Source organism: Plectropomus leopardus, chromosome 11 (genome assembly GCF_026936395.1).
Source record: "Plectropomus leopardus strain MGB_pleo_1.0 chromosome 11, ASM2693639v1, whole genome shotgun sequence".
Lineage (NCBI taxonomy): Eukaryota > Metazoa > Chordata > Actinopteri > Perciformes > Serranidae > Plectropomus > Plectropomus leopardus.
Window position 1 is genome coordinate 36,418,323 of NC_142186.1, and position 22,597 is coordinate 36,440,919.

The window sequence follows — 22,597 nt, forward strand, 5'->3', positions numbered from 1 at the left end:
CCTTTTTACGGCTCGGAGCTGTATTAATGGGTAATTATGCTCATTTTTAAAATACATACATGTTTTCTCTATATCCAAAAACTCGAGTGCTTGTGATGTCATAGGGGATACAATGAAGGGAATATAAAAGTCAGCAACAATATTTGCAATATTTTACAATAATTCCCTTTAAGAGTTATCAGAAGCACTGAATCTGTTTTACAATGTGTGTGATTTTAATCTACATTCATAAGAATGAATTTTCTCTGATGAGCAACAGAAAAAAGGTCCACACTTAAAGCGACGCTGGTCCACCACACTCCAGCATGAGTCAGTAAACACACACACACACACACACACACACACACACACACACACACACACACACACACACACACACACACACACACACACACACACACACACACACACACACACACACACATATCTCAGTCCAGCCTCTCTTTAACAATAATGACCCAGCATCAACCAATCACGGCCGGCAGTCTGCTCTGAGGCCCCGCCCACATGGTTTATATAAAGACCTGAACCACGAGACCTGAAGTTGAATCTGAACAGAGACCTGAAGCTGAATCTGAACAGAGATCTGAATCTGAACCAGAAGACCTGAAGCTGTCAGTACCTGTAGTCCGGATCGCGTTGGGCCGTGATGGTGGTGGAGCTTAAACCTCGGGTGGAGGCGATGGAGGGAAACCAGCAGAGACTGGAGGCAAACATCCTGCTGCTGGGAGCTCACAGCGTCGGGAAGTCTGGTGAGAACACATAAACGTTATTTATTATTATTATTGTTATTATTATTGTTGTTGTTATTATTGTTGTTATCATTATTATTGTTATTGTTATTATTGTTGTTATTATTATTGTTGTTATTATTATTATTGTTATTATTGTTGTTATTATTATTATTGTTGTTGTTGTTGTTGTTATTATTAATAAAATAGAAACTGCTTTGCAATGAACAACTGTCAGAAAAACATGCCATCATGTGTTAAAAAACACGGAGACGTTTTTGAAGCATCTGATTCTGGACTCTGGACCTCTAAAAGACAAGATTCAGATCAAATCCAGCTCTGACACTGTGACGGACAGTTAACACGATTATTTATTCGTTTTCTCTTATGAAAAAAATCCGTCACAATAACACACATCTTATCATCTTATCATCTGTTCTCTTTGCATGTTTGTTCACGTTTGTGTCTCCTGCTTTTTTTATTGTACATTTTTCCGGTAAATTTCTTCTATATTTAAGTCAGCGAATCTGAGACTGACTGTTTCTCCTGCTGTATATCAATGACCCGTCTGTCCGTCTGTCCGTCTGTCTGCAGCTCTCACCGTCAGATTTCTGACCAGGAGGTTTATTGGAGAGTACGGAGACATCGGTGAGAAAACACATTCATCCTCGTTATTATTATTAGTAATATTGTTATTATTATCATAAACATAATAATAACCTGATCTGATGTTTGGATCTGTTTCAGAGTCGGTTTACAGTCGGATCGAGCGGCTCGATGGTCAGGAGGTCTGCTTCAACATCTGGGACTCTGTACAAACACAGGTAACACACACACACACACACACACACACACACACACACACACACACACACACACACACACACAATGAGGTTACATAAATAATAACAAATGCAGATATAACGCACTTTTTCAAAACAGATGTTATAATGTGTTTTCCAAAAAAACAAATATAGTAAAAACAATAAGATTACTGTAAAATAATAAACATGCATATATATTTATATATATATATATACTTTACACATACGCTTTATTTACATAAACACACACACACGTAACATCCTAAAAAATATTGTTTTTTAATGAGCTTTAAATTCTTGTTCATAAACATTTATTTTGAAAGTCTGCGCTCGTGTGTAAAAACCGACGAAGTTTAAAGTTTCATTATTCATTTCGGTAGTTTGACAACAGCGGCGTCTGGTGGATGTCGGAGGAACTGCAGCGTTAATATTATTTCGTATTTTCAGACTTTAAAGTAGAACGAATGTTTGATTCGTTAGTAAACGGTGAATGTTTTTGTTTCGTTAGGACGGTGAGACGTGTCCGTCCATCACTGACAAACAGCTGCAGTGGGCCGACGGGATCGTCCTGGTCTACAGCATCTGCGACCGCCGCAGCTTCGACGTGGTCCGCCAGCAGCTGCAGCAGATCCGCCGCAGCAGGAAGCCGGCGTCCGTCCCCGTCGTCATCGTGGGGAACAAACGAGACCTCCGGCGTCATCGCAGCGTCTCCGGCGAGGAAGGACAGCTGCTCGCTCTGTCCCAACACTGCGCCTTCTTCGAGGTGTCGGCGGCGGAGACGTACCACGGCGTCCTGCTGGTGTTCCACCGGCTGGTCGACCTCGTCAGAGAGAGCCGAGCGCTGAGGAAGAACACGGCCGGCGTGCGAGGGATCGTCCGGAGCGTGTCGGCCGTGTTCGCGAAGAAACGAGCCGAGTAGACGAGAACTCGCAGTGACATCACCTACTGTCTTCGTGAGGTCAAAGGTCAGAGGCGTGATGGACAGCGGCAGGTTGAGAGAACGCGTCGACGTGAAGTTTGTGAAAGAAAAGTCGTGAAAGTGTTTCAGAGCGACGAGAGACGGCTCGAGCTGATCGGACGGAAAAACGTGTGCCGAGGTAGCGCCATGGCAACGGCTGAAACATCTCAAGAACTATTATTGGATGGTTTGTGAAAATGTGTTAATGATGAACTGTAATAACCTTTTTGATCATCTGATCTTTCAGCATCGTTTATGAGAAAAAACCCTCGGAACGAAAAACTTTCAACCTCGACTGGACCGTGTTTAATGTCAGCACGCTAACATGCTAAACTGACACGGTGAAAACGGTGAACACGGTAAACACGGTAAAGACGGTGAACATCGTAGCTGCTAAACATCAACGTGTAAAAAACAACGTCATCAGTCTGGAGCGGATGGAAACGTCCCGCTCCTCAGAGGATGAACCCCTCACGTAATAGAGACGCCGCGGTTGTGCTGAACTCTGCGGCCTCTAACTGGACGTGAGTCTCCAGTGTCACTGACTGGTGTCTCTGTTGACACAAACTGGTTTAGAAGTTTATTGATTGATTCTTGTTTATCGGAGCTTGGTACGCATTGACGTGGGTATTTTTGTAATTTTTTCGCTCTTTTGTCCACACAGAAACTGTGTTTTAGGTCAGAAAACTTCACGCATGTATTTCCAAACAGGCGTGTAGCAGCGGAGCGCAAACTTTTTAACCCGAGTTCCAGTGTCATTTTTTAATTTTTTTTTTTTTTCTTACAATAAAAATATTTATTTAACCTTTTGAGTCCTGGGCAAATTGTCTTTTTTAAAATTTCCAAAGAGAAGCCATATAAACGGATAATGCACGGATCCTGTGAGAACAGTGACTAACTGACCAGATCCGTGTACACGAGGATTGTTTTTACGTTATCATATGAACGCAGATTTTTTTTTTTTTTTTAAGTAGGTCTACAGAGGAAAGACTTTTCCATTTCTAGTAGGACCGTTCTCGTCCAAATGTGTCCCGAGAGAAAAACTCCGGCACACGGTCTAATTTTAATGAAATGTTTCAGTATTCGACCTTCAGATCATCAGGCAAAAAAAGGTTTAGTCCCAAAACTAAAATAATCATTTAACTGAAAACAAAACTCCACGCAGCGTGAAAGGTTTTGTAAACTGTTTCTAGTGTCGTGTAGACAGTTTGGGTTCATAATGTCGGCGTGTCTCCTGTGAGACGTCACAAATGAGACGATATTTCGTCGAATGGTGGACGCGACTTGTCAGGGTTCAGACCTTTAAATCCGTCCACTCTGAGTTTGAATTGACCGATTCATCTGCCGTCGTGACATGAAACGTGGATTTAAAATAAAAGCCAACCGGTCAGCATCACGGGCAGGTCGTCAATCTATCAAACCACTAAGGGTTAATAACAAGCTGTAGGCAAGACATCACTGCCATCACTCGACATCATCCCGGCTGGCACAGGACGCCATGAAGACGTCACAAAGACGGTGGACTCTCACATCAGCCAGATGTTAAATTTTAGTTTAAATGAAAATCGAGTAATTTGAAATGTTTTATGACAGAACTCCACGCTGTGTGGAGGCTGAAATTAGGACTAAATTTCATTTTTCTACGTCAAGATGTCGTTGGCATGAGGCGTTTAGAAGATGTACAACACAACGTAAAACCAACAACACATCATCCGTCTGTCGTATTCTTGACATTGAATTTTTTTCCTGACATTGAATTTTGGTCCCCTGACGTCACAACCTTAATTCAACCAAATATCAGCGCTGATGTTCAGCTGGAATAGTTTTTATGTCGAGTGCAGCGAGTTGGCGATTGTGTCTGATATCAGACAAAGACGAGAAATAAATGTCTCTTTTTCGAACTCGCTGAAGGACTTTTTTCATGTTTACACAGAAATGTGCAGCTAATCTTCAGATTTTTAGACAAACAGCCGTCAGATCGCAAACATCAGCTCCGTCTTTGCGTTAACGTTCTGATAAACTGCCCGTTTTACTCCCGATGGATTTGAACTGTTTTCATTCGGACTTGGAGTTTTTATTTCCGAACAGTGTGTCAGGACAGAATTGTTTTTTACTTTTAGACGTTTACAAAAACACCCGTGTGGAAAACATGTCTGCTTCACGTTTCAGACGTCAGAGGTGAACCGATCATAGTTTCGGTGTGAGTGCTGTGATCTTCAGTGAGACCGTTTATGTGTGATTACGTATTTATACGCGTTTGTAGGTCACGTGTGACACATCAGACGTTAAAATGACTCGTGATTTTTTTTTTTTATGTGGTTGTTTTCTGTTTCTGCACCTTTTTTTTTTAAATAAAAGTTGAAAAAAACAAACTGAATCTTTCTCGATTTCGATAAGAAGTGGAGTGAAGCTGCAGAGCCCAAAGCTTTATTTAAAGACGTCAGAGGACGCGTGACACAGACACACTTCGTTTATATGGAGGGTTTGGAAACACAGTTGCACAACAGTTATGTCTTAGATAATAAATTCATTACAATATATTGAATTTATATTTGTTAAAAGTCTGAGAATAACAGAGTTTTCTGACTACGACTAAAAGTCGGCCACATCGTTTGATGTAAATCTTTTGTTCAAATTAAGTGCAGATATTCAAATTCAGTCCTAAAAACACATTTAAAACTGTTTTTTAACTCCAGAGTTACATTTCCAATCAAATCAAATGTAATCTGTTACGTTTGAAAGTTTTAAACCAACATCAGACCTGCTTCTAAAACCTTCATCTCTGAACAACAACCATCATCATCATCATCATCATCGCAGTGAGCCGAGCCGCTGCTGCTCTCCCTCAGTACGGAGGCCCTGAGGGGACAAAATAACATTTCATAACACAAAATCACATCACATGCTCAGCTTGAGGAATCAAACCGCAGTTTATTTCCGGAGCTTTCAGTCACATCTCATGGACTTCAGGATGTTTGGAGTTTACGTGTCAGATGAAGGTCATGAGATGTGACTGAAAGCTCCCAAAAAAACAATCAGGTGCACCTCTGAGTTTTTCTCCTCGAGGCGAAAGTTTGAAAGTAAATATGTGGAATAAACATCGTTTATACGTACGTTTAAAATGTATTTGCATTATCACGTAGACTGAAATATATTTATATATATTTTCTTGATGAAAGTAAAACTGCAGGTGTGAACAGATGACGCAGCCAATCGACTTTTTTTTGCTAAATTTTTTTTTAACCCTTTGAAACCTCAGCAAATTTGCTTGACTTCTTTCAAAAACATGGAACGATGATAGAAAACAAACATTAGCAAAATATTTTTTAGCAAAAACATACAAGAAAATTACATAACAAGGAAATGAAAGAAAAGAAACAATTTTAAATATGAAGTTCCAATAATTAAAATTAGAGTTCTCTGGACATCTTTGCCTATTTAAAAAAAATTTTTTTCAAAATAATTTTCAAATAATCCCCCCCCCCCCTTTTTGTAAAGCAAATTTTAAAGCCAGTTTCTTGACACCTTTTGCTAATTTCTTTCAGTTTTTGGAGAATTTATTGCCAAGTTCCTCATTTTAACGCTAACGAAAGCTGCCTGAGCGTCTGTCGTGGTTTCAAAGGGTTAAACTAATTTTCCGATCGCTCTGTTGATGAACGTGTACGAACAAACCAACACCAGCTGAGGCAGAGACGTGTCGTCATCGGAGACGGGACGCTGCGATTGTTCGGGCGGCGGGACCGGCGGCGGTGCTAATCGGTCGCGGATCGGAGACCTCGGCGTGGTGTTTAAGAGTCGTCCGTTCCCGTGCCGTTGGTGCCGTTGGTGGCGTTTTCGGGGGAGTTGGGACTCAGGTACTCGAAGGCCTTCTGGCTCTGAGAGACGAATTGTTTGAGCGGCGCGAGCAGCAGGTCGGTGGCGGACGGACGACGGTGCGCAAAGCCCTCGGAAGGGATCTGCAGGCCCTCCACCTCCAGGGCCGGGACGTCCTTCAGGCTGGAGCGGCGGCGGGGGCCGTTGGAGGGGTCGGGACTCTGAGGGCCAGGGGGGCTCTGGGGGCCCGCAGAGCCCGAGGAGCCCCTGGCGGCACGGGAGTACAGACTGCGGCGGCGGCGAGGGCGTCCGTCCATGGCCTTCAGGAAGAGACTGTTGGCGGAGCTGCGGCGAGACGAAGTCTCTGCGGTGAAGTCCTCCTGGTTCAGGAAGTCCTCGACCTCCTGAGCAGACGGCTGCTGCAGCTGGAAACACAGTTCAGATTATTTATAACAGCGATCACGAAGGTCGGCGAACGTGTCGTTCACAAAAAGACTTCTTCACGCATCAACGATAAATGATTTTACAAAATTAATGACGATTTTACACAAGCTGGAATTTATTTTGACTCCTTATAGACGCAAAGACTGATTTGATCAGGTTCATGCAGGGCTGTAAAATTACGTGTAATGAAGTACTTTTATATTGAAATTTAAAAAGTATTGCTATAAATTAATTCAATCAGAGAGGGAGCCATGGTGCTTTTATTGTGAAGGGCCTGGCTTGTCTAAAACAGGAAGTGTCGATGTTTTTTCTGCAAACTTAAAGTCTCCGGCTAACATTGTTAGCGTTAGCAGCTCAGTCAAAGAGAGTCCGGCTCTGTTGAACTGGTTCCAGGGTGCAGCCCTCTGATGGCAGGTGTGTCGCAGGTGTGTGTGTGTGTGTGTGTGTGTGTGTGAGTGTGTGTGTGTGTGTGTGTGTGTGAGTGTGTCTCAGGTGTGTCTCAGGTGAGACTCACCATGTTATAGAGCGGCGTGGCGTTGATCACCAGCTGCAGGAGGAGCTTGGTGAGTTCCTGCAGGTCTCCGAGCAGCTGCTGGATCTGAACCGGCAGCTCTCTGACCTGACGGATGGGACGCAGCTCGGCCAGCATGACGGCCTGGTTTCTGACTCCGCCCACCGTCAGCTCTTTGAGATTCTCTGCGCGGTACACCAGCGCCACCAGGAGGCGCTGCAGGTAGTCCAGCAGCTCACCGACCAGGTCCAGGACGCCACTCAGGCCCACCTGCAGGGAACAGAGGAGGTCAGCAGCCGCCACACACCAACCAGGGCCAGAGAGAGGCCCCTGTGGCCCCCTGTGGCCCCCTGTGGCCCCTCTGAACCAAACCCTCAGCACATGTAAAACACAGGGAACTGTCAGTTTATTGTCAGTGTTGGTGCTTATTGTTATTATCTTCACAGTTTAAACAAAACTTTTCTGTTTTCTGAACATTTAGTTAAAAACACTTTTTTGGCGGGAACTCTCCCACCGTGGATTACGCTGCAGCTCAGGTTTGGCTCTCAATGACATCACCATCAGCCGTATGTCAGATATTTTAACCTCACTTCAGCGTAGCGGACAGTCTATGACAACTACTGAAAAAAGACGCCGGCGCCACAGTGGACACAGGCCGCAAATATTCAGCTTCACACAGAGCTTTTATTGTGAAGCAGCTACAGGAAACAAAGTATCTGCAGGAGCCTGATGGGAACACGACAGGAACACGAAACTACACAAGATCATGAAGGGAACATGGTGGAAAAAACAATGGGAACAAGACTGTAACTGAGGAGAACATCAGAGGAACCTCTCACGAAGAGAACCGTCTCTTCTGCTGTGACCTCAGACAGGGTCAGAGGTCAGAGGTCAGCCCCGTCTGTCTGAACAGACCGTTTGCTCGACGTCAGCAGTAAACATTTTGTTGTTGTGCGTCTGATCCAAACGGGATCTGAGAGCGTGTCAGAGTCCAGCTGGCAGCTTCTACAGTTTCCCAGCAGAACCAGAGGTCAGGACGGTGACACGTGAGGACGAGCGGCACGTCACGCCATGAGGACGGACGCAACAACTGCAGGACGGGGGCTGGGTCAGGAACACTGAGCCCTCCTTTTAGATCCTACTTTTAGGAACAGCAATAAAAATATTTGTTAAAATAACTGCTGTTTGAAGATTTATGTGAAACCAATAATCAATAAAAAAATCAATAAATCAAACTGATGGAAACGCCTCAGCGACAGAAAAACAGGCTCAACACATCCAGGATTATGACAGAATTATGACTCGATGTTTTCGGTTTTAATCTCATTTTCTAACCTCTCAGGTTACTTAAGTGTTCTGATACAAAGCGATGACCTCCGAGGCTGAAAAGTGAAGCCGACCCGAAAGTGACAAAAACTGCAGTTCCTCTAACGGCCACCTGAGGTCCCTAAAACGTTAAACTGCAGATGTCTGAGAACGATAACGGTTTTTATAAACTTCCTCCTGCTGAGAGTCAATAACTTTCACAGGACTGAGGTAAGACCACAGATTTGTATTTATATTAAGACCATTACGGAGAGTCCTCTTTGGTGGAAAGACGAGGCGACGACACGTTTTTAACAGACCTGGTTTTGCTTTTATGGTTTAAAAAGTGACTTTTGTTTCTTTTATATTGCTGGAAAAACAGCTGAATTATTCTTTTTCTCACCAAAAAGCAAATTTTCTTTTTCATTACATTTGAACACATCACGATGACGTTTATTTACATTTGCCTAATAGTCATTTTACTGAGTTAAACTGGGAGCACTGGTTTTAGTTCTTGGCAAATATGAGGACATTTTAAGAACGCCTGACGGGTAGTTTCTCCGATTTTAACCACCGGCAGATAATTTAATGATGATGATGATGATGATGATGATGATGATGATGATGATGATGATGATGATGATGATGAATGTTCGGAGCAGATTTGATCTAAATGTTTTCGGACAGAAGAAACAACATTAATCAGCCAAACACAGAAACATTACGAGGAGAATGAAACCAGCGGCGAGATCAGTCTGGCTGTTTCCTGCTGGCTGGTTCCAGAGAACAGAAACTCTGCGGGGTCTCATCGGGTTTTTGGGTCAGACGGAGACGAAGGGTCGTGACCTCAGAACAAACGTGCAGAACAACACGTGAGGGCGTTACCAGGGCAACACATGCAGAGACACGCAGCGACAGGCCTAATGAGGCGGCTGATCGGCTCTGATGACGCCACCACGATCTCTGTGTAACTATAATATCAAATATTATTAAATATAATTCAGAAATGTGATTATTTAAAGATGATTGAGTCTTTTAACCCTTTGAAACCTGGATTGACATGACTTTTATTGTGCTGCGTTCAGACGTCTGTCAAGAGTATTTAAACCTAAACCATGTTGAAAAAGACGAATGAGTAACTTTGCAAGAAATGTCCCGCAATTTGGAATAAAAAAATTTAAAAAGTAGCGAAAAATCTCTCAACTAAAATATATATATTTCTAATTAACATAATTATACATTTAAAATTATTATTAAATTAAATCTATACTTAAAATTCTCTCATTGAATCATAATTTTTAAAGTATTTTTCCCTGTTATTTCCTTTTTGGTTTTATTGTCTTTTGCTTATTTTCAGGTGATTTTTTAAAATGATTTTTTTTTTGCTAATTTCTGGCTCAGGGCAAAAGGGTTAAAGGAGACGAAAATAAATGAACCTTAAACTAGAATTTCACGAGTATCTGAAACTTTGAAAAATCAGCAAATCGGGTTTGAATTCTTTCACAATCACGGGAAAAAGGCAAAGGAAAGAGGAAATTTATAATGATTAAAAATAAAAACTGAAATCGTTGTCCAGAATTATTACAACTTTTAAGCAGTTTTTCAGGTCATTTCCTGTTTTTTTCCTGATTTCAGGTATTTTACATTTACATTTTTCTACCTTCTTGCTAATTTCTGAGTCATTTCATCTCAGGATGCTCATCACCTTCTTCCCATTTTTTTAAATAAAAAAGCCAGTTTGCCAACATTAATACAGGAGGAATTTTAATCCAAAAACATCATCTATAATAGGAAAACATCAGGGAACATTTTACTCCACGATGTCTACTTTTACTTCACCTACTTTCAGTACATTTTGCTGATCTTACATAATTTACTTCAGTCAGGTTTTGAATGCAGGACTTTTACCTGTAGTGGATTATTTTCACAGTGCAGAATAAGTACTTTTACTGCAGTAAAGGATCTGAATACTTCCACAGAAGCCGAGTCTTCATGAAGACAGAAAGTAAATAAAAACAGTTTTCAGACGCATCATGCAGCACGTACACAGAGTCAGATCTCTGCAGAGGAAACGCTTATCTGTAATGGAGCTTCTTATCGCCCTGAGTGTGTGTGTGTGTGTGTGTGTGTGTGTGTGTGTGTGTGTGTGTGTGTGTGTGTGTGTGTGTGTGTTAGCTCTGCTGTTTATCAAACACACACATCATTTAATATGAAAATAAACAGAATATTAACATCTGTGTAAATTTGAAGTTTGTGTCTGACAGCAGTGACGTCGTACAAACAGACTTTTTAAGCTGCTGTTTGCGTTTAATATTTCATATATTCAAATGTTTTCAAGCATTTTTTGTGATTTCCTCAGAATCTTGTTGTAAAGACAAACTCTGCTGCTTATTAATTTCATTACGAGTGTAATCAATCAAAGATTTCTGTGTGTGTTCACGACGACGAGACGCTCATGCGCCTGGTCACGTAGCCGCCGCCATGAACACACACAGTTGTTTGTTCTCAGATGTTTATCACGATTGAAATGGCAGAAACGTTGGGTTTGTTGTATAAACAGCTGCGTCACACTGACACTGATGATAATCTCGGACCTAAAACTGAACGTCGAGCTGAGCCGAGGACAAAAAGGACTCCGAAATTATTAATAAACGGGGAAATTAAATGTTAATCTTCTGCTCTGAAAACGTTCATCTGCATCTTTGAAGCCCAACAGAAAAGACACAAAGACAAAAAGTTTCAGTTTTTATCTCATATCTACAAAGACGATGCTGGGATCATGGATGGATTACAGAATGGGCCTACTGGGCACACACCCAGGGGCCCAGAGTGTCAGGGGCCCCCAGGGCCTTCACCTGCATCACGTCACTGAAATTAACTCCTCGACCAGGAAGAGACACAACATGACCACAAGGAGATGCAAAAGAACTGCTAAAACACACAAAGTAACTACAAAAATGACCTTATAAAGACCTAAAATGACAAAAAAGACACACAATGACTTAAAAAAACACCAAACCACCATTAAGTGTGTGCGTCTTGCTCTTACGCATAAGAGGTGGTGGGGCCCTTTGCATATCTGTGTCTCATAATGGGCCCCTGACTGGGATCATTCATGTTTGGCAGCAGCTCTGATCATCATTATTTAAGAACTCATTTTACACTGAAACTGTTTGTAATAAGGAAACCTTCATGGATGAATCCTGAGCTCCATCACACCTGTTTCATTTCAGAATCCAAAAAAGCTCACGACCCATTTGATTCCCCCTCTGACTGTAGGTTAGGCCCAAAACATCACTCAATATCAATTCAGTATCATTCAAAGATGACGAACTTTGAAGGAGAAACTGTGCCTTTTTTAACAAACGAGTCTTAGAGGTGTTAAATAACTGCTTGTGGCAATTAGTGCTGATCTCTGTGGATTAGACTTAATTTGCAAGGGGGCTTATTCTCATAGAAGGGGGCTATTTTTGAATTTTTAATATTTCCGTATTTACATGCATGCAAATGACACAGATTGCACGCCATCTTTTTCTCTCATTTGCAGAGGTTTAGTTGCCGCAAAGGCAGTGGAATATTTTGGTGGATCAGTTTGCACAAAAACATGCATATGCACATTTCCCTGCAAGAATCACCAGGAAAAAAAATCTGCCTGAAACTCAGAGACTTTTAGTTTTTCATCTGTCTGTAAATGCACGTTGTCACTGAACAAAAAAAAATACACAAATAAATACATATCTATGTGTCTGAACCTGTGACAGTAGAAGAACTAAAGCAGTATTTGACTGTCACCTTGTCTGCAGCGTCTCCCATCGTCCTGACGGCTCTCTGCAGCTGCTCTCTGATCTTGTTCATGCGGTGATAAAGCTGCAGGTACAGACTCAGCAGGAGGCTGCGGACCCTCGTCCACAGACTGGGCTCATCCGCGTCCTCGTCTTCATCCTCGTACTCCTGCACCCTCATCTCCCACTCCCGACCTGACAGACAGCAGGCACGTCAGAGTCAATTTGGACCCAATACGCTGCGTAACCTTCATTATAAGTTAGGCTTCACCAACACGTTCATAATCAGACATCATCATCATCAGATGTTCCCACCCAGCTCCTGAATGAGCTCACTGCTGCTGCGGGTCAGGTCATTAAATGTGTCAGTGCGACAGATAACGCCGTCATCAATATATTTAAAGATCACAGACGTGCTGCAGTTAATCAGTCAGTCGGTAAATGTCCTGAAACAGGCAGCAGTCTGCTCTGCTGCTCCGTGAACAGAAAACAGACTCTGAGCTCCCTCTGCTGCTTCTCTGCACTTCATGACACTCAAGACTCACTGAAACAAGCTGATGGAAGAGAAACGTCACGAAAGACGTCTCCGAGCTCAGTCTGCAGTCTGAAACTGGACTCAAAGACATCAGAAAGGGTTCCCAAACCTTTTTATGGACAAAATTTCAGAACTGTCCTGTGACTTTTCAAGAACTGAACCGAAAAAAAAAAATCCTGCCCCACGCTTTCTAACAAATATGTGATTCAAATTCTATTTAAATGTAACTTCGGCTAACTGGCAGACATGAAGAGAGACAGAACGCGGGCGAAAATGAAGAAACACACGATGGTAAAAACGTTTTCACACAAGGACACAAATTACAGCTACGCTCGGCCAACAGAAACGATATTTGCTCTTAAGTCACATTGCGGTAATTATTCCCGAAGATTATCGTTACAATTTAATCATACAAAAGAAAATTAAATTACTTTTCCAAAACTTTCAAGAATTGTGACTATGTCCAACATCCAGGCCTGGAAAATGTGATTGTGAAATTCCATGACTTTTCCCAGTTTTCCATGACTGTGGGACCCCTGATCAGACAAACATTTCAGACTTATTCTAAAAAAAAACCTAACCCACAGTTACCCAGGATGCCCCTGTACTCACGCAGCGTGGGCGGGAGGGGCAGGTAGTAGGCGGTGGCGTCCTCCAGACGGCTCAGCACGTCATCCAGCCCAGACGTGGCGGCTCGGCCCACCTGAGTGTCCTGCAGCAGGCGCATGGCCGCCACAGCGGAGTCGGACAGCCGCTCCAGCTGATCCAGAGCGCCGTCCATCCCGTCCACCACCCACAGCTGCACGTCGTCCAGCGTCAGGAAGAAGGCGTCCTTCAGGTGTCCCATGACCTGAGGACGAGGGGACAACACCTGGTTAACGAGGACGCTCCACACACCCTCAACGCACAATCCAGTCAATAAGGCACCATGTTTTCAGGTTCAGTGATATTAACTCTCTGCTTTCATTATTGATTAATCTGTCAATTCATCAATCTGGATCCAAAAATCATTAAAGAAGAAGGAAAATGTGTTTTGTTCAATCAACCTTTGACCTTTTGGATGTAAAATGTCTTCATTTTATCTTATTATTATATCACTGTGTAAAATGTTGTTATAATTAACGAGTGAATTATTAAGTAATAGTTGAATTACGTGTTATGAGGTCTCAATGACCTTGACCTTTAAATACTCAGTTCAGATCAGGTCGACTCTGAGTCCTCGTGGACGTTTGGAGAAGTTGAGTCAACTCCCTCAAGGACTTGTTGTGATATTGTTTCAGGAGAGTGCGATGGTCACATGGTCACGGTAAACTTTGACCTTTTGACCACCAGACTAGAATCACTGTGTTCATGAGACATCGTGTTCACAAAAATGACAGACGAGGTCACGGTGACCTTTGACCCCCAAAATCTAATTTTTTCACTGTTAAATCCAAGTGAACGTGGAGGACTGTCTCAAGGCGTTTACGAGAGTGAGACAGGTACACATTCAGACCGACGTAAAACGTCCAGCCTTGACTGTCTCCAGTACAGAGGGGTAAAAGAAACAAAGAAACAAAGAGACAAAGATTCAAAGAGACAAAGATTCAAAGAGACAAAGATTCAAAGAAACAAAGAAACTGATGTTTGTTGACTTGCTGTTGAGTGATAAAAGTTTGCGGCTCAGACCTCGTCTGTGGACTGGTTCAGGATGGGGAAGTTTTTCTCCAGACGGTCGAGACCAACGAGAGCAAAACTGTTGGCGACTTCAACTGCAGACAGACAGTGAAGTATTAGTGGTACTATTACACTGACAGTAGTAGTATTAGTATTACTCGCAGTATTTTACACGTACTCTGCGGCTCCAGACTCTGCAGAAGCGGCGTGGCTTGCGTCATGGCGACTTGGGAGACGCTGCGTACTCCGACCTCGGCGACTCCTCCCATCAGACGCAGCAGAGGGTAACGACCTTTGACCTCCAAGTACGCCGAGGTCATCTGCTGCAGCGCAGAGCGAACCAGAGGAAGACTGGAGGCTCGGAGGACGGCACTCATCTGAAAAAAACAGGGACATCACTACGTGAGGAGGAGGAGGAAGAGGAGGAGGAGGAGGAGGAAGATGATGGAGAACATAAAGGATAAGAAGAGGAGGAAGGAGAAGAAGAAAATGAAGATGAAGAAGTTGTAGGAGGACAGCAAGAAGAAGTACAAGGAGAAGGACAGGACAGGAGAGGAGGAGGAGGAGGAGGAGGAGGAGAGGAGGAGGAAGGAGAAAAGGGTGAAGGAGGACAGGAAAAAGAAGGAGAAAAAGACAAAGAAGGAGGAGAAGAAGTAGAAAAGGTTAAGAACAAACAGAAGAGGAGGAAGAAGAGGAAGAGGAGAAGTCACTTTGTTATGTTTACGCTGACATTTCCCTTTATTGAAGAAGGAGAAGAGGAACGAGGAGGAGGAGGAGCAGAAGGAGAAGAAAAGGGAGAAGAGGAAGAAGTAGGAGGAAGAAAGGATAAAAAGAGACAAGAGGAAGAAGAGGAGGAGAGGAAAATGGAGATGAGGAAGGAGGAGACGTCACCTCATAATGACGCTGACGTTCCTCCTTCACCGAGGAAGAAGAAAGTAGTAAAGTAGTAAAGTGCGTCCTAAAAGAGTGACGTATGTTGAAAAAAGTCAGAAGAGGAGGAGGAGAATGAGAAAAAGGATGAGGAGGAGGAGGAGGAGGATGAGGAGGAGGAGGAGGAGGAGGAGGTGATGGGATTAGAAGTCACCTCATGATGCTGATGCTGTGACATTTCTCCTTCACCGAGTCTGAGAGGAACAAACAGAGCAGACTTCAGCATGAGGCAGTCAGCTGCTGAACCTCCACAAAGATCTCGACTGTTCGCATCAAACCAGCATGAAAATCACTTCATCGCCGACACAGAACGCTCATTCAGCGCCCGACATCGTGACGGCGGCACGCACTGACAATTATCTGCTCTCATCACTTTAAATTAGCCGCTACGAAGGCCTCTTCAAATAAATACATAAATCACATCACAAACATGTGCCGTTATATCACGGTCACCTCCCACTTTGTTTACACTGTGAGAAGAAAGATCTGATCAGTGATCAGTTTCTCAGTCATGAGATGATGAGCGGGAAAACAAGTTTTTATTTGAACTGTAGCCATAAAGCACCAAAACAGGTTCCCTTCTGAGTCCAAGAAGCACCTGTGATTAATGTCTTTTGCATTCTGGGTAAAATGCATCACCCTCCCTCCACCATAAATAACTTCTTAATACAGATGATAACTAACAGACAATTGATCAATTAGTCATCAAGAATTTAATCAAACGTGAAATTTAGTCGATAGGCTGCGTAATGCTGTCTGCGATATGTCGCTGTGAGCTTTGATTGAGGAAAAAACACATCTGGTATTGTTTGAAATTAGCAAAGTTTTTAATTTTTTTCAAATAAAAATTAATTGTTAATTTTATCAATAATCAACAGAGGAAAGTGCTTTCAATTTGCAACTCTAGTTTCAGATTTTAAAAACTCTGATGTTTGAAATATAAAAGTAAAGACAAAATCCTGGAGTTGAAAAAAAAAGATTTTTCTCACTTGTGCAGAAAAATCAATATTTTAGATTTGGTCTTTGTTTTCTAATAAAAAGCACAGGATGTTTTCAAGGACTGTCAAAAAATTGAAAATCCAGTTTTAGTTTCTTTTTTTTAAATTAATTTTATTAGTTTTTATAATAAAAAAAAAATATATATATATATATATATATATATATATATATATATATATATATAAATAAAATAAAAAAACATATAAAATATAAAAATATATCTAAATAATAATATATAAATATAATAATATAATAAAAATTATCCCAATATTTTCTTGGAAAAATAATAAATAATAATGAAGTGACCAAATTTTAAGAAAACATGCCAGCGGGTTTGGAAGGCAGGTTTTCTTCAAAAACTGGCATGAAAACAAATGCAGCTATTTAAAGTTGTATCTCCCTCCCCTGAGCCAAAATACAAACTTAAGTCCCTCCCATGCTTAAAACATAATTTGACATGCCTCCCCCTTTGTGCACCACCCCTCCCCTCCATGTATATCAACAGTCCCTCATCACCATTTTGTTTAGTGTTGAATATGTAAATTAAATAATAAAAATGTATATAAATAATAAGCTGAACCACCTACATGTGACATCAGCTGATCTACAGGACTCATTTTAGTCTGAAACTGTGAATCTAATCTGCAACAAACAAAAGAGAAACTTTTGGCACAATAAATGTAACTTTGTGTATACGTTTTGTGTGAATGGTCTCGTGACCTCTGAAGGGGTCCCCGCCCTCATGTTGGGCTCCAGTGTTGCCCATGTTTATCAGTTTTATTCAAAGCATCAAAAAAACCTTAATAATTCTGATTTCATCTGTTTTAACATTTGAGACTTTCACATTGATGCAAACAAACGTGCAGACTCCAGATGAAGAAGACTTCTGTGTAAAAGGTTCAGTTTAATCCCATTCTGCTGTTTTACTGACAGTCAAAGGAAATATTTCAAATATTAGGGTCCAAAACTGAGAGGAATTATTTGAAATTCATCTAAAATTAAGGGAAACATGCAAAACCTGAAACGTTTTAATAACTGAAACACTAAAAACTGATATCATCACGTTTAAAGTGACAAAATCTGTTAAAATCCACTCAGATATTAAACTCTGTAAATTGTTAATCTGCGTGTTTGTTAATTTACACAACCGATAAACGGTAAAAAGCAGAGAGAGTTCCAGAGTGAGATTATCAAAGCCACACCCTAAAGCCTGAACGGAAAACACCTCGCAGTCTCACTGCTAAACTAAAACTAAGACTAAAACTATTCAAAAAAACAAACGCACACTCATATTAAAATATGACAATCTAATCCAAAAATACTAAAATCTCAAAATAATTGAAAGCAAAAATTATTATTCATAATTTTTCTGGATATTCATGAATTTTAACACTTATTGAAAATGAGAAAAGTTTGCAGATTAATTTGCTTTTTAAAAAAAACAATATTTTACATTTTAAAACTGTCTTTCAGAAGTCCTTTAAAGTTGAAATAACCTTTTTTTTCAGATTTATTACTTATTATTATTTATTTACTTCTTTGAAAAACATTTTTGTATGACTACACAGTTATAAACAATCATCAGATTGTCATATTTGATTATTATGTTTCTAAATAAAAATCAGAAAAAAACACTATTTCCTAAATGTCTAATTTAGTCTAAAAGAGTTTAAAAGTTTTTTCTTAGTTTCTGTTAACTAAACTGACTTAATTATCAAAATCATTCTGTGATGAATAAATATGAGTAAATAGTTTCAGAGTGAAATCGGGTCTTACCCCATTAGACAGGCTGAGTGATGATGATGATGATGATGAAGACTCTGACTGAGTGACCTGCTCGTACAGAGTCCAGACACTTTTTGAGGATGAAATAAGCGACCTGATTGGACGGAGCACGCTGTGACATCACTGACAGGAAAATGATCAGACGTCTGCTGTTTGATTCTGTGAGCGACCAATCAATTAACAGATACTCAATGAAGTCATTCAGCGCGCACACAAACACACACTCACTCACACACTCACACACACACTCACACACTCACACACTCACACACACACTCACACACTCACACACACTCACTCACACACTCTCACACGCACACACACACACACACAGGCTGAGCATTATGAAAAAATAACATAAAAAAATAAATAACACTTCCTGTGACATCCATGTCTAAAATAAAGGGCTGTACCAAATGTCATTTTCAAAATGTGTAAATGTAATACAGCTCTGTACACGTGTGTGTGTGTGTGTGTGTCTCTTTGTTGTGATGAGCTGCAGTAAAAGTGCTGTTTTTTTTAAAGGTGAACCTTCACCTGACTCTCCGTCGGGATGAGGGGGAGTAGATAACGTCTACACTTTTATTTTGCGGTGAACTTCCCGTTAAATCTGGCGACTGGGCGGCATGTGATGAATTCATCCACACGTGGTTTTGACTGCAGAGTTGATCTGAGTGAGGATTAAAATACTGATAATTAAACATCTCCTCACATTAAACTGCAACTTGGCTCATGTGAGGAACATCCATGTTTACTGCTTTGCATTTCACACGTGCGCACTGCTGCACATCTTTAAAATGTTGTATTTTCCTTAATTTTATGCATTTTATAACAATTTTTAGCTTTATTTTATCAACATAATCTCAATGGGTTTTATTTTCCATCTAAATTAATGCATTATTTTATTTTTATCTTACTTTTACTGCTATTATCAAGTGTTTTTATGCGTGTGAAAATGAATCTGTTTATTTTATCCTGATCTCATTTTAACATGCAGGATTGATTATGTCTTTTCATGTGAAGCACTTGGTGCATGTCATTTCTTTTTGTAAAGCACTTCAGCCTGCATTTCTTGTATGAAAGGTGCTATAAAAATACAGTTTATGATTATTATTTGTCTATATATTTCGGGGAACTGTAATTATAACTTGATGTTGATGTCAGAGACTAAAAATTCCCATAACTCTGATGTGACATGATTGCAGGAAACTAATCCAGAGATGGTGAACAGAGTGGTTATTGTAAAGTCCCGTTAATGAGAGATTCACAGAAATCTGTGCTGTCTGATGATCAATAATTTAAATAATGACTGTAGATTCCTGGAATCGCATTTCAGGAAATCCTAATAAAGTTATTTTCACAGGAACACAGACGCTCCCTCTCAGAACTCAGATCATGCAGTGATGATTCCTGAATTTCTCTGATCGATTTTTCGGTTTGACTGTAATGCCAGAGAAAGAGCAAAATATTTAAAAAGACACCTCATTTCAAAACAAAGTTTTTGGGATCTGCTGTGAGTCAGTTTTTGCATGATGTCAACACTTAAACACACAACATGTCGCTTGTTGAGGTTTGTTTCACTCATTAGGAGCGAATCAGTTAAAATCGATCTTTTCTCAGAGGTTTCCTGTGACATCACCGGCGTGGAGCTTTTCCTCTCGGAGCCGGAGGACGGAGTCAACCGTAACACCACAGAGTCCTGATCATGAAGGGATCAGTGTCTGAGAGTTTGTGAGAAACCTTCATGTGACTCACATTTTAACATGCTGGATTTTTGGTTTTTATACAACAGAGAAGAGAAGTTAAACCTCTGCAGCCTCACTGACATGGAAACTCATTCAATTCTTATTATTATTTAACTAAAAATCTTATTCAGGCTCAAAACAACAGCAAATGTATCTACTGACGAGTACAGACTGTGGTATTGACTTAAAGACTCCTTGGTCCTGATTTGGGGCTTGACTTTCAAAGTAAAAGCTGGTGCAGATAACTTGAGGGTTTTAGTCTCAGATCAAAGAAATGTGTGACACCAAAATCCTCATGTACTTATACGGTGATTCTTCAACTATACTATCTCTTTTGTGTGTTATTGCTTTTGGACATTCAACCCTGCTTAATTATGAACTCAATATTGACCTAATAATAACCTTAACACAAATGACACACCATTTAAATGAAATGTATCATGTGTTATTGGTTGGTATTTTGTGTTTTTAATAAAAAGAACTCCTGTCCCTTGGGGTTACTGTCATTGCCACCACACTAAACAAGTCTGTTTACTTTGTGACTGCAACAAAAGCTGATTAGTGAAAGTGATTAGACTAGTACACAAATAATAAGAAAATATTTTATTTTGTGCATTTTATTTATATTTGCTTAAACTGATATTAGTGAGTTAAAATTATTTAGTTAGACTACCTAATATATAGTCATTTGTGGCTTTATATAGCTCTTAAATGCACATATTAACAGTTTGGTATTGTAGTTTCAACAGCTTGGTTATTAGTTTTTAACTTTCTAGCATTTAGCTGAAAACGATGGCTGCATTACCACTTTTTTATTTTAACCCAACAGTGTGTTGGTTTATGTATCAATATACTACACATGCTGAAATCATATCAAATTTTAACTTTTACAGTAAACTGACTTTATATCTAAGGGGGGCATCTTACTCTTCCACTGCTAGAAACAGTTTTCTGTCACCTGTCCATCGTGATTAACCCTTTGAAAACAAAGCAAATTAGTGTGATTTCTCTCACAAATATGGAGAGAGGCAATGAGAAACTCAACACATGGCCTAAAAAGTAGCTCAATATTAGGAAAAAGGTTACAAGAAAATTACCTGAAGATAAGAAAAAAAAGGAAACAATATGAAAAATTGCAGATTAAAATGCAAATTAAAAAAAGTTTTTTATGACTTAATTTTAATTCTATAATTTTAACGATTATAAATAAAGTTTCCTAAATATTCTTTCCTAGTTTTTGCTGATTTTCTAATAATTCTCACCCCTTAAAAAAAATTACGGTTCATTTTCTTTATTTCCTTTTTACTAATTTCTTGCAGTTTGTGGAAAATGTCAGGGCTGGTTGCGCTTTGCCTGCTTTCTGAGGGTTAAACTGCTTGTGGAAAAAACACAAGAAAACTGATGACGAACCGGATTTTAAAGGGTTAAGATGGGTTATTTATGTGTAGAGACAATCTTTAATGTCGCTCTCACAGAAAAAACCAAACTCACCTGAAACACGTGCAGCTGCCGACCGAACAACCGACGGTTTATTTAGCTAACTATTCCGGTGGTTGTTCGTCGGCCGTTTAAGCTAATTTAACCGTTAATTAGACGGACTCACCTGCTGGTCTCCGTGTTTGAGGAATAAAAACGGCTCCGCAGACTTCCTCCATCTTCGACAAACTGACGTTAAATCCACAAAGAAAGCAAAACATGTCCCCGTTCGTTATTTTACTTTTTATTTTCTTGGTGAAAATACAACAAACTAGCTAGCTAGAGCAGGACGGCTGTACGTGCGTCTGACGTCACTCCCAGGTGCGCGTGCGCTTACGTACAGTCGGAGGCGGGAAAAATGAATTCCTGGGCGGGGCTACAGAGGAATCAAAATAAGATAATTCAAAAACACAAAATTTAAAAAATTAGAAAACTAAACATAAGCAGTTATTTAATGTTTGACAGTTTCATCTTCACAATGTGACAAAAAATAAATACATAAAAAAATAAAATAAAAGAATAAAAGTACTGTTTTTCTAACTTGTGATGGAAACAAAAATAACAATAGTGACAAATTATCAGCTTATGAAAGGCACCATCACTTATTTTATAATTATTAATTTTTACTTTATTATTTATTTCCGAATTTCATCACTTAGACGTTTCTCAGGCTTTTTAAATTTCAGACAAAAACAAAAAAAATAAGACCATATTTAACCAAAATTGTACAAAGAAAAATCTGTGATAACGGCCTATTTCCCATTAAAGACTTTTGAAAGATTAATTAGCCATTTATGAAGGAAACTAGCAATCATTTTTATATTAATAATTTAATAATAATATATATATATATATATATATATATATATATATATATATATATATATATATATACATATTATTTTATTTTATTTATTTATTTATTTTTTAAATAATAATTACTCTCATTGTTACATTTAGGACTCTTAGATGTTTTAAATGCCATGGGAAAATGGGATTTAAGGCCAATTTGAGCCAAAATTGTAAAAAAACAAACAAACAAACAGCTGCGACCCATTATTTGAAGTTTTAACTATACAATGTCAGAAAATCAATTAATAAAA

General features: G+C 40.0%; 2 protein-coding genes across 4 annotated transcripts; one reads left to right on the forward strand and one right to left on the reverse strand.

Annotated features, from left to right (window-relative positions):
* The first annotated feature begins 101 nt into the window (after positions 1-101).
* On the forward strand, positions 102-4,788 carry LOC121945948 (Ras-related and estrogen-regulated growth inhibitor-like protein). The gene is made up of 4 exons (XM_042490329.2): positions 102-752; positions 1,326-1,379; positions 1,479-1,555; positions 2,064-4,788. Exons 1-4 carry the CDS (start codon positions 650-652, stop codon positions 2,472-2,474), a joined length of 645 nt encoding a protein of 214 aa, XP_042346263.1. The 5' UTR covers positions 102-649; the 3' UTR covers positions 2,475-4,788.
* Positions 4,789-4,924: 136 nt separating this feature from the next.
* plin6 (perilipin 6) lies at positions 4,925-21,826 on the reverse strand. Of its 3 annotated transcripts, none has more exons than XM_042490008.2 (10): positions 21,622-21,826; positions 18,811-18,943; positions 18,265-18,396; positions 15,644-15,683; positions 14,738-14,936; positions 14,572-14,654; positions 13,516-13,753; positions 12,379-12,563; positions 7,285-7,551; positions 4,925-6,751 (listed from the first exon to the last, which is right to left on the reverse strand). In XM_042490008.2, exons 1-10 carry the CDS (start codon positions 21,713-21,715, stop codon positions 6,302-6,304), a joined length of 1,821 nt encoding a protein of 606 aa, XP_042345942.2. In that variant the 5' UTR covers positions 21,716-21,826; the 3' UTR covers positions 4,925-6,301. The 3 variants fall into 3 exon arrangements, with proteins under 3 accessions (XP_042345942.2, XP_042345941.2, XP_042345943.2); XM_042490007.2 differs by having other exon boundaries at positions 18,265-18,432; XM_042490009.2 differs by lacking the exon at positions 21,622-21,826 and adding an exon at positions 21,510-21,596 and having other exon boundaries at positions 18,265-18,432.
* Positions 21,827-22,597: the final 771 nt, after the last annotated feature.